Below are 14,471 nucleotides of genomic sequence, written 5' to 3'. Positions count from 1 at the left end.
GGACAAGAAAAGGGCTTTATTTCCCTGGAATGGCCAGGGCTCAGGAACAATACAAATAAAAAAGAGTTTAACATCCACTACAACAGAAACAAGTCTCGCAACACACAAAGGGAAGCAGAGTACATACAGAGAGAAAGAACCAAAGGTGGATTGAACACAGGTGAAACTGACGAGGGTTAATCAAAGCAAAGCTGCAAGGAACCAGTGCAGGGGAAAGAGGAAGTCACTTACAAAATAAAAGTCCCAAAAGGCAGGAAGTCCCAAAAGGGAATCATGACACTATTCTGGGTTGGGTTATCTTTTTTTTTCACTGCTTCCACAAAATGGGACATCTTTTTGCCCCTGCAAGCATGACTTTAAAGATAATTCTAGTGCTAGTCAATTTACTTTCATAAATTCTTGGACATTATTTTCACCTACACAAAAAACAGACATTGGTTTTAAGAAGAATAGCATTAGAGGCTATATGTAATCGAAGTTTGGTCAGAAAACAATTTTCATTTCAGTTACTATAATTACAACAGTTAGATTTTTCCTCTTCAATAGAAAATATATGTGTAATAAATTTCTTATCATGACTTATAGCATGTAGACTATGTGCTGCAGTTGTAAAATCCAAAGCATATTTCATAACATTAAGATTGATACTGCTCTCCTTCACAGTGTACAAACACTCATATTGTATGAGTGCAAGCTCTGTGAATGATGAAAGGACTCAATATGACAGGGTTATGAATAGTAAGCAATTAATACATAAGACAGTGAGTATGTTCTTCCTTACCCGCAGAACATCTGGATGTTGTAGAGTGTTGGGTCATCCTCTAGAGGGGCCAGTTGCTGGAGACACAGCTGCTCACATCCTCCATTAAAACCGTCAGAGCAGTCGATGCCAATGTGGTGGTCGTAACACCCAGTCCCATCCTTCATAGGACTCAATCCTGGAGGGCACTGTGAGAGGAATAAGTGGTTTTAAATGACTAATGTTACCAATTACAAATTTATACTTAATTTAGGGATACTTTCTTATAGCTGCTTAAACAGTGAGAAGCTGCCACATTAACACTAATCCCAGATGGGACCGGTAAACAGACCTGATAACATCTGTGCCACAGAATGCAAACAGTCAAATTTTTCTTCCCATTAGGGTGGCCTGTGTGTGCACTGAGCTCAGTGTGCAAAGCTGCACAATGCAAGATGTTTCATGTAAAGTCCAATTATCAGCTTAAATAAAAACAGGAGGCCGCAACAGAAGGTTGCAGAATGTTAATACTGGTGAAACAGAAGCATGAGAAGTGAAAACAAAATACAATCTAAAAGTTGCTTCAAATTACTGAAATAATTAGTCAATTAATATTAATCAGCAAATCTCAATGTTTTAATTAATTAGGCCAGCTTTTTCAAAGTAAGAATTTTCTGCTTTATCTCTTATGCATGCTTGTGATGCTAGTAGTTAAAAGTTAAGGGGCTCACCAAAGTTAATCGAATCAATATGTTTATATGCTCAGTAGTTGGGTTAGTGTTATAGCTTGACTCTGCCATTTAATTGGACAACTGTCCTTGTCCACCTATGAAAAAGCAGAAAGGGAATAAATTTACTGACCTTAGCATCAGATACAATAGGTGGTGATATGCCCCCTTTCAGCTGCTTAGTATTGGACCTTTCAGCTTCTTAGTATTTTGTTAACCTATTATGTCACAGACTAAACAACTAACAAAAAAGTCAGCAAGCAGCAAACAGGTAGCGTATCAAGCAGTGAAAGCATGGACAACTGGCACAGCATATACTACTATATCTCCTTGTCCATCCATGAATGGGTCTCAATTTAGCATTTGACATGGTTGTTTATTACTGGCTTCTTCTTCTTTATGTACCAGCTTTGCCTTCTGTTGCACATTTTGTTCACCTTCCAGGTCTCTCAGTCCATCCAGCAGACAATCCCCAAAAACGTGAAACTCCCAGTGGCCCTCAAGAAGTCGACCAAGTTAGTACAATTTGCACTCCACTGCACTCCAGACATTGAGCATTGGTGGTTGGACTGAGACCATACTACCTGCCCCTTGAGTTTTCAGAATCAGAATCAGAATCAGAATCAGAATTGGTTTTATTGCCAGGCACAGCAAAGAACACTTTACAGTACTAGGAATTTGTCTTGGTGTCTGGAGCAAGCATATACAAGCGTATACAAGTATGGAGTATGTACATAGTTTTATAACAAACTAGAAACAAGAATAAGGAATAAAAATAAAATAAAATAAAATAAATACTATGCATATACAGAAAAGTGAAGAGTGCATGAAGTGTAGTGCACTTTAAGAGTGTTAAAGTGAAAAGTGACTGAATGTAGTTTTTTTTTTTTGGGGGGGGGGGGGTCACATAGGTGTAACTGGGGTACTGTTGAACGCAGTGGGGAAGAAGAAACTGTTCTTGTGGCATGAGGTCCTGGTCCTGATGGACCAGAGTCTCTTGGCAGAGGGGAGGGACTGGAAGACTTCTTGTCTGGGATGAGAGAGGTCGGCTGCGATCTTGGCTGCGCGTCTCCAGGTCCTGGAGATGTACTGCTCCTTGGGAGATGGGAGACTGCGAACCGATCACCTTCTCGGCAACGTGGATGACACGCTGCAGTTTGGTCTTTGGCCAAGTCTTTTGTGTCCACGGCCATAAGACTCTATAATTCCACAATATAAACAATAACGCACACACACACACACACACACGACCCCCCCCTCCAAAAAAAAAAGTGCTGTAACAATTGAATTTCCCCTTGGGAATCAATAAAGTACTCTTCTTCTCCTTTTTCAATTCAACCCTCAAGGACTGTAAATGTCTGTACATAAATGGTAATCCACACACTAGTTATCAAGGTACATCACGATAATCAAAAATGGAAAATTTTGCCATTTCCATCCCTTGAGCCATAAAAAAGCAACTAAAAGGAGAACAAGAAGGCAGTCAATGAGACAAAAATGGCAGATTAGTATAATAAAACATTAGAAATGATGGTATAATTGGTAGCCAAGTATTGTGGTATTAATGCAAACTCTACTGCATAAGCAGTTCTCTGTTGTCACAGAGGGAATTTTAAAAGTTTTATCATGCATACATTACAAAGCAAAAGAGCCTCTGCATAGTGCTCCCACTTGATTATTTAGTGTGGCACAGGGAATGACAAGAACAGTGATGAAATGGCAGACAACCAGCATCATCTCTAATTAAGCCCTTGTAAAAGTATTCTTTTTCTGGTGAGGGAGATGAGGCAATACTGTTGATTTTCATACATTCCATGGAGCACTGTCTTCATATTTGATGAGTGAAATGAAATTTTCTTTTTGAAACATGCAAAAAGCAAGGGGCGTCACAGATAAACTTCAAGAAATTATTAAAAATGCTAAACTAAAATTAGAAAAACAGATAAAGATTTTACATAGATGTGGACACCTACTCAAATGAATTATGCTCAGTGCTGGTTGAATTTACAAAAGATGTGTGTGAGACCTGACTTCACCCCAATCCTATCCTTTTACAGTCATGTTCAAATTTTCCCAGCATTTTTTCAGAGACCTGCCAAGTCAAATTTATATTATGTTTCCTGTCAGCTATTACTTCAAAGGAAACTTTGATGGCATGCATTTTAACAAGGCACTGCTACCTTCAAAAACAGCAACTAGGCATTTGCTTTCCTCTAAGCATTCACAGATCAGCAACTGCTTATTTTATTATTTAGGCCTGCTGTATTCATCAGCAGCTCCTGGTGGCTCATTTCACTAATAAACCTGACGTGGTTGTTTTGGAGAGGTCAGTCTACTTAACAATTTTTGTCGGGGTACAGTACATCCATCCATTCATCAGTCTATCCCTCTATCAATCTATCCATCCATCCATCAATATACCCATCCATCCATCCATCCATGGGTGTGGTGGGGGTGGGGAAGTAGGCATTAACATTGGGGGAGAAGCAGGTTCACCCTGGACAAATTGCCAGTCTATCACAGGGCTGAAACATAGAAACAGATAAACACTCTCATTCACTCCTATGGGCAATTTAGAGTCATCAATTAACCTAACCTGCCCGTGTCTGGTGTGGGAGGAAGCTGGAATACTAGAAAAAGACCACACAGACACAGGAAGAACATGCAAACTCCAAAAAGAAAGAGCCCAGGTCAAATGGAAACTTCTTGCTGTGAGGCAATATACCATGCTGCTGGTATAGTATACCTTTCATTTATTATTATTACTATTATTATTAAGGTCTAGTGTGTGCTAGTAAAAAAATACATTTTAAAAAGCTTACAGTGGCCATACTGTATATCATCACATCTGAAAATGTAACTTCTTCCTTCAGCAGCAACGGCCTCCTATAAAATGTCAGAATCTTAATTTGTTTAAAAGCATTACAACTTGTTTGGCATGAGCATATTTCAAATAACGCTTGTACTAACTATACTTTTCTTGAACCTACAAAAGCCCATTATTTATCCTGGATTATTCATACATAGAAAGCTTAGCATTAGATACAGTATCTCACAGAAGTGAGTACATCCCTCACATTTTTGTAAATAGTTTATTATATCTTTTCATGTGACAACACTGAAGAAATGACACTTTGCTACAATGTAAAGTAGTGAGTGTACAGCTTGTATAACAGTATAAATTTGCTGTCCCCTCAAAATAACTCAACACACAGCCATTAATGTCTAAACCGCTGGCAACAAAAGTGAGTACACCCCTAAGTGAAAATGTCCAAATTGGGCCCAAAGTGTCAATATTTTGTGTGGCCACCATTATTTTCCAGCACTGCCATAACCCTCTTGGACATGGAGTTCACCAGAGGTGAGGAGGAGGGTGGAGGAGTGCAAAGTCTCTAACATCCACCAGCTCTGTAATGTCATCATGGAGGAGTGGAAGAGGATTCCAGTGGCAACCTGTGAAGCTCTGGTGAACTCCATGTCCAAGATATAATAAACTATTTACAAAAATGTGAGGGGTGTACTCACTTCTGTGAGATACTGTAAGTCTGGGCACCAAATTCAAGTTATTTAGCATGAGCTAAATAATCATATTCATGCAAACATTGTCATCAGCCTTTACCTGTGACTTTTCACTATTCCTACAGATTCCTACAGGACAGTCAATAAACCAAACCAATATTTTAGACCAGTTTAATAGCTGTCAAGTGCTGCTTTGACAGCAAAATTCATCTGTCCATAGCACTGGTTCCCAAAACAACCCTGATTTATCGAATGGGGGTATTCCAGAAGCAGGTTTACTGAAAATTCCAAGGAGCTCAATCCTGAGTTACCATGGTAACTTAATAACCTTCTTGCTGGTGTTTCTTCATGCAACTGTGAGTTTGTGTCTCCTCCACTCCTGTCAATCTGTAGAAGCTGTCAGACAGGTAATTTCATTTCCTTATTCATGCAGTTCATATTGAAACGCTGATTGGAGCAGGTTCATTTTCATATGTTTGTGTCTTTAGAACCAGATAAAAATATCCCAATTAGGCAGTAACCAATAATTTACTGACATGAATGTTTTTATGATCAATCAGCCAGTGTAAGGACAGCGATTTCTCCTCACATGTACTCTACAGCATGGATTTATTTTCAGTTTTGTTAATCAGATCACCTTACGACAGTTGTTTTTTTTTTTTTTTTAAGAATAAAGTGGAAATGGTCAGAATAAAATTGAAATGTCAAGATTAAAGTGAAATATATTGCTAAGGAGGTGAAATATAGCCTACATGTTGAAACTGCATTGTGTTTGAAATAAAAGTCACCACATGTTGAAATAAAATCATTAAATAATGTGTAATTGTTTGCCAACATTTGTATCAGATATGCTTAAGCCAAATGAGGTACAATGTTCTTGCACTTTATTTTGAGTTGCTGCCAGGTGCTTTTGGCCCAACTGCAACTCCTAAAGGAATATAGTCACATCCTGGCACTTTTTCATCTGTTACTATTAAAAGAAACAAGGTAAATGGTAAGGTAATGGTATATGAAAGGCCTATGTATAATGTAACTATGTTTTTCAAACTTACACACTGACTTGAGCAACAATTTTCTCCTAAGCCAGTTCCCTCTTCTTTGCTGCTGCAGCTGTGTTGTTTTGCTTTAAAAAAAGATGTTCATGTGCTCAAGGTCTCTGTAATGCTTATCAGTTCAATTTTCTATTTGAGACCAGACAAATAGAAAACTGGGAAATTCAAATTCAGTTTTCTAAAATACCATTTTTCATTTGTTAGACCACTGAAAAATTAAGTTTTGTAACTTGGTTTTTCAATTTTCTGTGTGAAATATTCAATGGAAAAACAGAAAGTTGAAAAATTAATGTATTTTTCATGTTGCATAAGATTTTCTAAATTCACTTTATTCACTCTGAACAATGTAGAGCTTTTTTTATTGCCATGATGAATCATTGAGCTCCATTGATTTCATAGTCATCATGCAGATGGTTAATTCAATGTTAATTAACTCAGAGTTGGTTGAACTAACTCTGATAAGCTGTTCTGGAACCAAAAACTCAAGAGTTACCCATCCTACAGTCAGTCTTTTAGGTTAGCTTCAGAGTTTCTTAAACCTGCTCTCTGGAATACACCCCAGAAGATATTAGTGCAGCAAACACAAAAGTCCAGAAATTTCCACAATTCTTCTTAACTGCAATTTCCAGACATTTCAAACAGTGGAAATTTCAAATTATCCACATTTGTATCCTGTCCTGCTATATTGTCAGCCATTAGCTTCATTAGATCCTCAATCAGCAGTCCATCCATCCATTATATGTACCCACTTATTCCTAACCAGGGTCACAGGGATCTACTGGAGCCTATCCCAGCTCTCTCTGGGTGAAAGGCAGGGGTACACCCTGGACAGGTCACCAGTCCATCACAGGGCCACATAGAGACAAACAACCTCACACACTCACACTCACTCCTATGGGCAATTTAGAGTCACCAATCAACCTGACATACATGTTTTTGGACTGTGGGAGGAAACCAGAGTACCTGGAGAAAACCCACACAAGCACAGGGAGAACATGCAAACTCCACACAGAAAGGCCCCTGATGGGTTTCAAACCAGGAACCTTCTTGCTGTGAGGCAACGGTGCTAACCACTAAGTCACAGTCAGGAGACCATGGTTATTAATTGTTACATCAAGGTTTGAGGCATAAAGAACAGCTCTGCAACTGCCATCTGCTGCCAATAATCATTTAAATATCAACGATAAGTAACTAACATTTGTGGAAAGGTGTTGTGTCTAATTACTTTCTTATTTTCACCTTAGGGGATGCAAAGACATCTTTTAGGTGTTTTACAGTATACTGATGGCAAAGTTTAGAAATAAAGTATGGAATGCCTTGCTCCAAAATAACTTCAATGGATGAAAAAAGCATGTGTTTTATAGCAGTTCTGGTAAAAGCAACAGAGAGAAGCCCCGAGCAGTGTTAAAAAAAGGACTACATTGAATAACTAGCCTTATATGTAGCAGCATAAAAGCAGTCCAAGCACCTAAGATATTCTAATGGGAAAGGCAGGTCAGTGACCGTTACAGGTAACAGATCAGTAGGAAGGCTAATAGGAACGGGAAGGAGAGGGCATGTGTTCAGTATTGGGCAGTGTGATATATATGTGATATTATAAACCAAAAATACACAAAATACAATTATCTGTTATTTTTTGTATGAATAGTCAAACTGATATACATGATATGAACACCAGCTAACAATCATTCAAAGTTGGTTCATTATGGCATTCCTGTTCCTTTTAATCCTGAAGATACTCTATGTGACTGACAGTTTACTTTTGTGTTTATATACCTACTCTAAATAGTGTTTTAAAAATAGTGTGATAAGATTATGTATAACTGCTATGTTGTATCTTCTATATAAAATAAATACCTGGTTATGTTTGTGTAGTACTACCACTTTAGAATGGGACCACATGCTGAATGAGTGGTCTCTGCTCCAATGATAAACTGATATTGATTTTGTGAGTCTGCAAGGAACTCTTGTGACAAATTATTTAATGCAAGTGCACATGAAACATTGAATCTCTAAGACATCTGTGGCCCCATAGTCTTTAAATAACTAGAACTCAATGCAATGCAATCAATTGACATGTGGATATGTGTTGTAGGCTGAGAGGATTTTGTATTAATGGGTCATTGCACTGTACAGTCACTTGCCAACCACAGATAGCTCTGGTTATTGACTACAATAATAGGCTTCCTATAGGTCATTATCCAGCTGTCTGTAGGATAATATTCATTAAGAATATGCGCCTGCCAAAGTCTTTGCGGATTGTTGAACACTTGAGATTTCCTCAAATCTGGTCTGTAATCCTGGGTAAGTCATCAATAATCCTCTGTATAAAACCACTCCACAAGTGAACAGTCCCCAAATCCTTTAAAAATGTATCTGATTAAAAACTTGTGTTGGTTGTTTTGTTTGGAACACACTTGTAGCCATGAAAAGTTCAGTACTTTTAATGACTTGGTGTGACTGGCATTATAAGGAAAAAACCCTCACTAGCAATTCTTAAGTCTTACTTATACTGAGTAATTTATTCACACAGAAGAATATGATATCCATGTCTTCTTATTTATATCTTTATATCTGTAGTCTAAACTAAAATGATATGATAAACTTATGACATTTCCGAGCGCAACATAATTAGCTCTCATGTGGAATTTGATTTTTGCCAGCATTTTACGACATTTGAAAATGTTGAGAACCTCCCTGTGGACTTCAAAATAACTGAATCCCTTCTGGTTAAGAAAAATATGAACTTTGAAATCCTGCCTGCATTTCACACAGGTCTACGTTATTTAGAGTTCAAAATCTCTGTGGGCTTTAAACAGCAGAAGCAGCTTGATGTCTAACAAACTATAAATAAAACTACATAAGTGCCAGACACTGAGTGTTCAATCATCTTTTTCAAACTGACCAGCTTATGTAGTGTTGCTTCAGTGTTACACAGCACAACTGAAAAGGCTTTTAATAATTGCCATAGACAGTTCAGACAGATACACAGTCTCTGACACCATAAGTTTTCATTGTGGACTTTGAACCTCTCTGTCTCAGGTCAGACATTGTCAGTTACTTAAAAGTTTTATTATGTCAATGTTCTTAAGGAAAGGGTGGTAAAAGAGTAGCCATACTACTCAATTAAATCTTGTGTAAGTCCGGTGAATAGCAAAATGGGCTCAGGACTGAAGTAGTTTAGCAGTTTAACACATATCCCTTTCTAGCTTAAAAAAGAATCATAGAAGTTTTAATGAAAACGGGTGACTCTATTGATCAGTATCTCCTAGTAAACATTTCTTACAATCTGTAGGGAAAATCATTAGAAGTAAAACACCATACTCAAGCATATGTTGTGGCATTTATATATCTGCAACTACCTGGGCAAGGCATATTTCTTTCTCCAAATGATGCACAGGTCACTAGATAATGACCATTCAGTGACACTACCAAAAAGGTCTTTGGAGGTAAAGTAATCACCATTTATCATAGATAATTTAATAACTGGAGAGTAAGGTAGAGTGCTCTCTGCCCTGCCATAGAAGAAGCTAGCAGTATAAAGCCTTCTCTGGAAAACCCCTTGAACCACCATGCCTTTTAATCCTGTTTCTTAATGGAGATAAATTCCTGCAACGCTTTTGAGGCTTAAGGGAATCAGCCCTGTGCCACTGCCAAACAGCTACAAATCCCTGTAAGAGGAGATGGAAGCTATGCACTCTTCAAAATTGTCTGATAGGCAGATCTGTGCAAAAAGTGACTGAAGACTTAAATAACAAGGTATTGCATTTACAGTAAAATGCAATTGTTCTTCCAAACTATTCTAATGAAGAATTCCAAAACAGCTTGATTCATTTACCTGCCGATATGGAAAATGTAACAAATCATACATTCTTAGTTTTGTCTATGTTTATGAATGTGTTTACCTTGGCATTCCTTACTGTGAGGATATACCGTTGCGCCAAAGCATTATGCAGATATTGATGGACAGTACGCAGCAGCTTTGGAATGGCACGTTAAACAAACATGCAACAAAAAAACATGTACAAGCATACTCAGAGCTCTTAAGTGGGTGGGCTGCAAGTTTTGCCTCTATTATGTATTCCAGTACCAGTTCTTTCTTTAAAGAATATAGTCTGTGTTACTTACAGTAGCAAACAAAGATGGGACTCCCCTTGTACTTTTGTGATGGCAATCGTGGAATTATGAACTTCGTGTCTGAAAACTTTTATTTTGTCATTCTAGCATGATGGATTTTTCTCTCTCCTCTACCCATTCACCCCAACCATTCGAGGCAGATGGCCGCCTGAGTTTTTCCTCACAGTCACCAAGTGCTGAACATAAGGGATTGGTTGGGTTTCTATTTGAAGTGCCTTGTTTTCATTATGATTTGGCGCTATACAAATAAATTGTATTGACCTGAACGCTACAATACTCATAAGTCTTGGATGCCATTGTTATTGAAAAAGAGAATGAGTCAGAGGCAGGAATCAATATGGTATATCTTCTTATGATGCACAATAATGCACACTGACGGTCACTGAATTTTTCTGCAATTACAAACCTTAGTTTATCATGTAATTTGTCAGATAACATAAAATAGATTGGATGATTGGATCTTACAAATAAATCACCTGAAATCATAGTTTTTTTAACCTTAAGCCAGTTTACATGTTCACTGAGACAATAACACCTCCAGACATCCAATCATAAGGACCTATCTCATTTTTCAACTAATGGTCCATCCATGTGATCCTCACAGGTAGCAAGGACATTCAGCCCACACAAAACATGGACCAACACTTTAATCAACAACTTCAAAACAGTTATGGTATGAGTGTGTCTTAAACTGTCTTGCTGAGAAAGTTGTCTTGGTGGGGGTGTGGCCTGTCAGTCCTGCACCGTGCAGCCCTCTTCGGCAAGGGGGCTTCCTCCTCTGCTTCCTGCCTGTCCTCCAGTGCTGCAGGTGCACGGTGGTTCCTGGGGCTCCCTGGGTGGTGCCATCGGGGTGAGTTCCAGCTGCCAGTTGAGGTGTGGGGTTTGAGGTGGTGTGGCAGTCTGCCATCCTTTTTGGCAGGCATTTGCCCCTCACTAGGGGTGTGTGCGAAGTGTGGGCTCACGGGGCCTCGTACTCAGGAACTGCCTGCATCTGGGTGGTGGGTTTATGGCTGGCCGGAGGTCTGTCTGTCTAGTCTTCTGGGGATATTGGTCCCCAGCTGTAGGGGATCCCTCTGTGGAGTCCTGCCCCACGGCCTAGGAGTGTGCGCATTGTCACTTAGCCTTAGGCTTTCGTCCTCCATCTTTTTTTCTCTTCTCTATCTTCTCTCTTTCTCTATCCCTATGCCTTCTGTCCCCTCACCCCCTGACTTGTCCTGTAGTTGGTGTTATCAAAATAAATTGATCTATTCAAAAATTTTCCATATGTTTTTGCTTTTTGTATTTAAAAAAATAACAAGGAAGACAGAACCTAGTAATTTAATCATGGTTAAACTATCATCCAAGCTGCTACATTGCAGTGGCAATTAAATCATTATATGATCACTATTAAATGTAACCTGTCAAAATAGAGGTTGGTGGCAGCAATGCTGTATCACTTTTTAAACATTTTACATGAGTAATGGCTGAGAAAGTCAGAGACTAGAGAAAGTTGCCTGTTACTGTTACAGACAACCGCTGACAAGTTAAGCCTCTAAGTCCCCACATGCTCTTTGTAATCACTTATAGGTCTTGTTTTAATGTTAGATACATTGGCATTTAGATTTAGAGAACTTCAAAGAGAAGTCTTAACTGTCCATGATGCTTATTCTTTTAAAGAGAATTCTTAACTAGATAATCCATTAGCACTGATACTGCTGTGGGACTCCTTGTTACATACATATAGTCAGTAGTTAGCAATTTTATGGTTTTTATGAGGCCAGCGCTTGGTGAGGGGATTCAGCTGCTGCACTAAAAAAGCTGGGCCATGTGCTGCTGTCGGCTAAGTAGAGATTACATGTGTCACTTAAAAAAGTGAACTTTCAGGGTTTAAAATCTGCACTTGAGCTATTACAATATGTGAATGATAAGATAATCAGCTGCTAACATTAAAGTTGTAGCCTAGTCTAGCCCAAATAAAAATACTTCATTCTGCGGTATGTACTGTAACTAGGCTACAGTACGTACAATATATCTACATACATGGGTTTATGCATGATTGTGTCTTTACTGTGAGTTATAGATACACCCATTCAGGCAAAAGGAATATGGCAGAAAAACGTCATATGGCTGAAAACTGGCTTTGGTCAGAGATGGTCCTGACTCTGTGGAAAACATCTTATATTGTTCCAGAGACCTAAGGTAAACTGTCCAGCTGAACTAATGAGTACAGGCCAAGTGGCTCTCTCATCCCACATTATGAAGGTCCTGGAGAGGATGATTATGTGCCTACTAAGACTTGAGTTTAAACACACAGTAGATCCCCTGCAGTTTGCTTATTGGTGTGGATGATGCTGTCCTCTACATGCTTCACCATGTTTTGTCTCATCTAGAAGAACCTGGAAGTTTTGTGAGGATTATGCATTCAGTACCATCCCACTAATCATAGTCAGAGACGAGCGCAAAGGGATGGGGGTGATCCTCTCCTTTGTTTCCTGGATCACAGATTACTGACAGAAAGGTCACAGTTTGTGAGGCTGGGGAACTGCATCTCTGATAGAGATTTGAGCAGCACAGGGACTCCACAGGGGACTGTTTTGGGTCTGTTCCTGTACACACTGTACACAGCAGACTTCACATACAATTCTCAGTGTTGCCACATTCAGAAGTATTCTGATGATACTGTGATTGTTGCATGTATCAAGAATGGAGGACAGGAAGAGGAGTACAGAGGCCTGATAACATCCTTCAGTGACTGGGGTCACAAAAGCTGCCTCCTACTGAACACCTCTAAAACCAAGGAGATGGTCGTGGATTTTCAAAGGTCTACGCCCTCTCCGTATCCAGTCAACATCTGTGGTGCAGACACTGAAGTGGTGCCAGCCTAAAAATATCTAGGCGTGCACTTGGTCAGTGAACAGACAAAAAAAGCGCAGAGAAGACTTTTCAATAGGAGGCAGTTTTTGTGCTGTTTTATGCTGCAGTCTGCTGTGGAGGCAGCATAAAACAGAAGGATGCAAGGCTGCTGAACAAACTGGTGCAAAAAGCTGGTTCAATGACTGGAATGAGGCTGGACTCACTGGAGGCTGTGGTGGAGAGATGCAGACAGAAAAAGGTAGATTCTTCATCCCCACTGTCATCAGGCTCCACAACACCTTAGCCAATGACAGATGACTACTGACTACTATCACTACTGAGTTAATTGTTAACTACAAGCCTACCGGAATTTCCTTTTGGGGATGAATAACGTTTCTTATCTTATATTATCGTTATAATTTCACAAAGCAGACAACCCAACATTAATACTCACTTCCATACCCAAGCTGTGTGAGAGTGGGACAAGGATTTGACTTGTCTCTCTAGTTCTCTTTTTATTTATATCTCAAATATTTGTGGCACTTTTCATGCCAACAATGAAGTGTAACACTAAAAACCTTGTTGGAGAGTGCATCATACAAACTAGTTCTGAGAGACCATAAACAAGCCCTCAGAGTTATAATTTACTTATTTTATATAATGGGCTAACATTTTCAGATTAAATGATACTTACCCTATCATGTGGCCCCAAACAGAGGGGCAACAGGCCATGGCTGTCATAAATTTTCAGGCCCCCAAAACAAGCAGCATTATCCCCCACCCCTAACCTGTGATAAAATGCAAATCTATTGATTTAAGAGGCCACCCTTTTGACTAAGAACCCTTGATACAATTAAATACACTCAGAGGCAAAAGAACAGCTTCAGCTCCCTGTTTGCTTGCAGTAACTACTGTAAGATGGGCCCACAACAGCAAAAAGGATCAACAGTGTCCCAAAACCATTCCTCTCTTTGCCTGCACACACCCACAATGTGTTGCTATGCAGTGAAAATGGCTGTATTATGTAATGACTGCCATATTTGCTTGATAGACTAAAAAAGATAATGTTTTCAATTCAAAGGATTTACTTTGCATTTTACATGTATGGGCACTGCACAATGTTGTGTGTGTGGGCAATGCAGGTACAACCATGTATGTTAAGGTGATGAATATCTATGCTATAACGAACTTGTTATAAGACTACGCAAAGCTTTGCAAAGCAAATTGACAGAGACATCAAACAGAGAATTGGGGTAATATTTGCCAGAAACTGTGTGAAAAACATTTTTTCCATACTGCAGTGAGAGAAGCCCACAGGAGCTTTTGTGTCAGGTTCACAGAGAAAATTATCTATTCTGAAGTGGTCTGTTAAAGAAATCACACTCTGTAGCCTAAAACATTATTCCAACATTTCAACTATCCTTTCATGTTTCTTAATAGAGAAAGTTGTCTAAAGAGAGTTTT

At 39.0% G+C, this 14,471-nt stretch overlaps 1 protein-coding gene across 1 annotated transcript in view; it reads right to left on the bottom strand.

Annotated features, from left to right (window-relative positions):
* The window catches only part of astn1 (astrotactin 1), a 377,251-nt gene that overhangs the window by 209,417 nt on the left and 153,363 nt on the right, over positions 1–14,471 (bottom strand). Inside the window, exon 13 of the mRNA XM_026312724.1 lies at positions 782–948. Within this exon, the coding sequence (XP_026168509.1) occupies positions 782–948 (167 nt within the window). The remainder of the gene's footprint in view (positions 1–781; positions 949–14,471) is intronic.

This window comes from Mastacembelus armatus, chromosome 17 (assembly GCF_900324485.2).
Source record: "Mastacembelus armatus chromosome 17, fMasArm1.2, whole genome shotgun sequence".
Taxonomy (NCBI): Eukaryota; Metazoa; Chordata; class Actinopteri; order Synbranchiformes; family Mastacembelidae; genus Mastacembelus; species Mastacembelus armatus.
The sequence above is the reverse complement of the archived record's forward strand: the minus strand, read 5'-3'. Positions and strand labels throughout refer to the sequence as shown.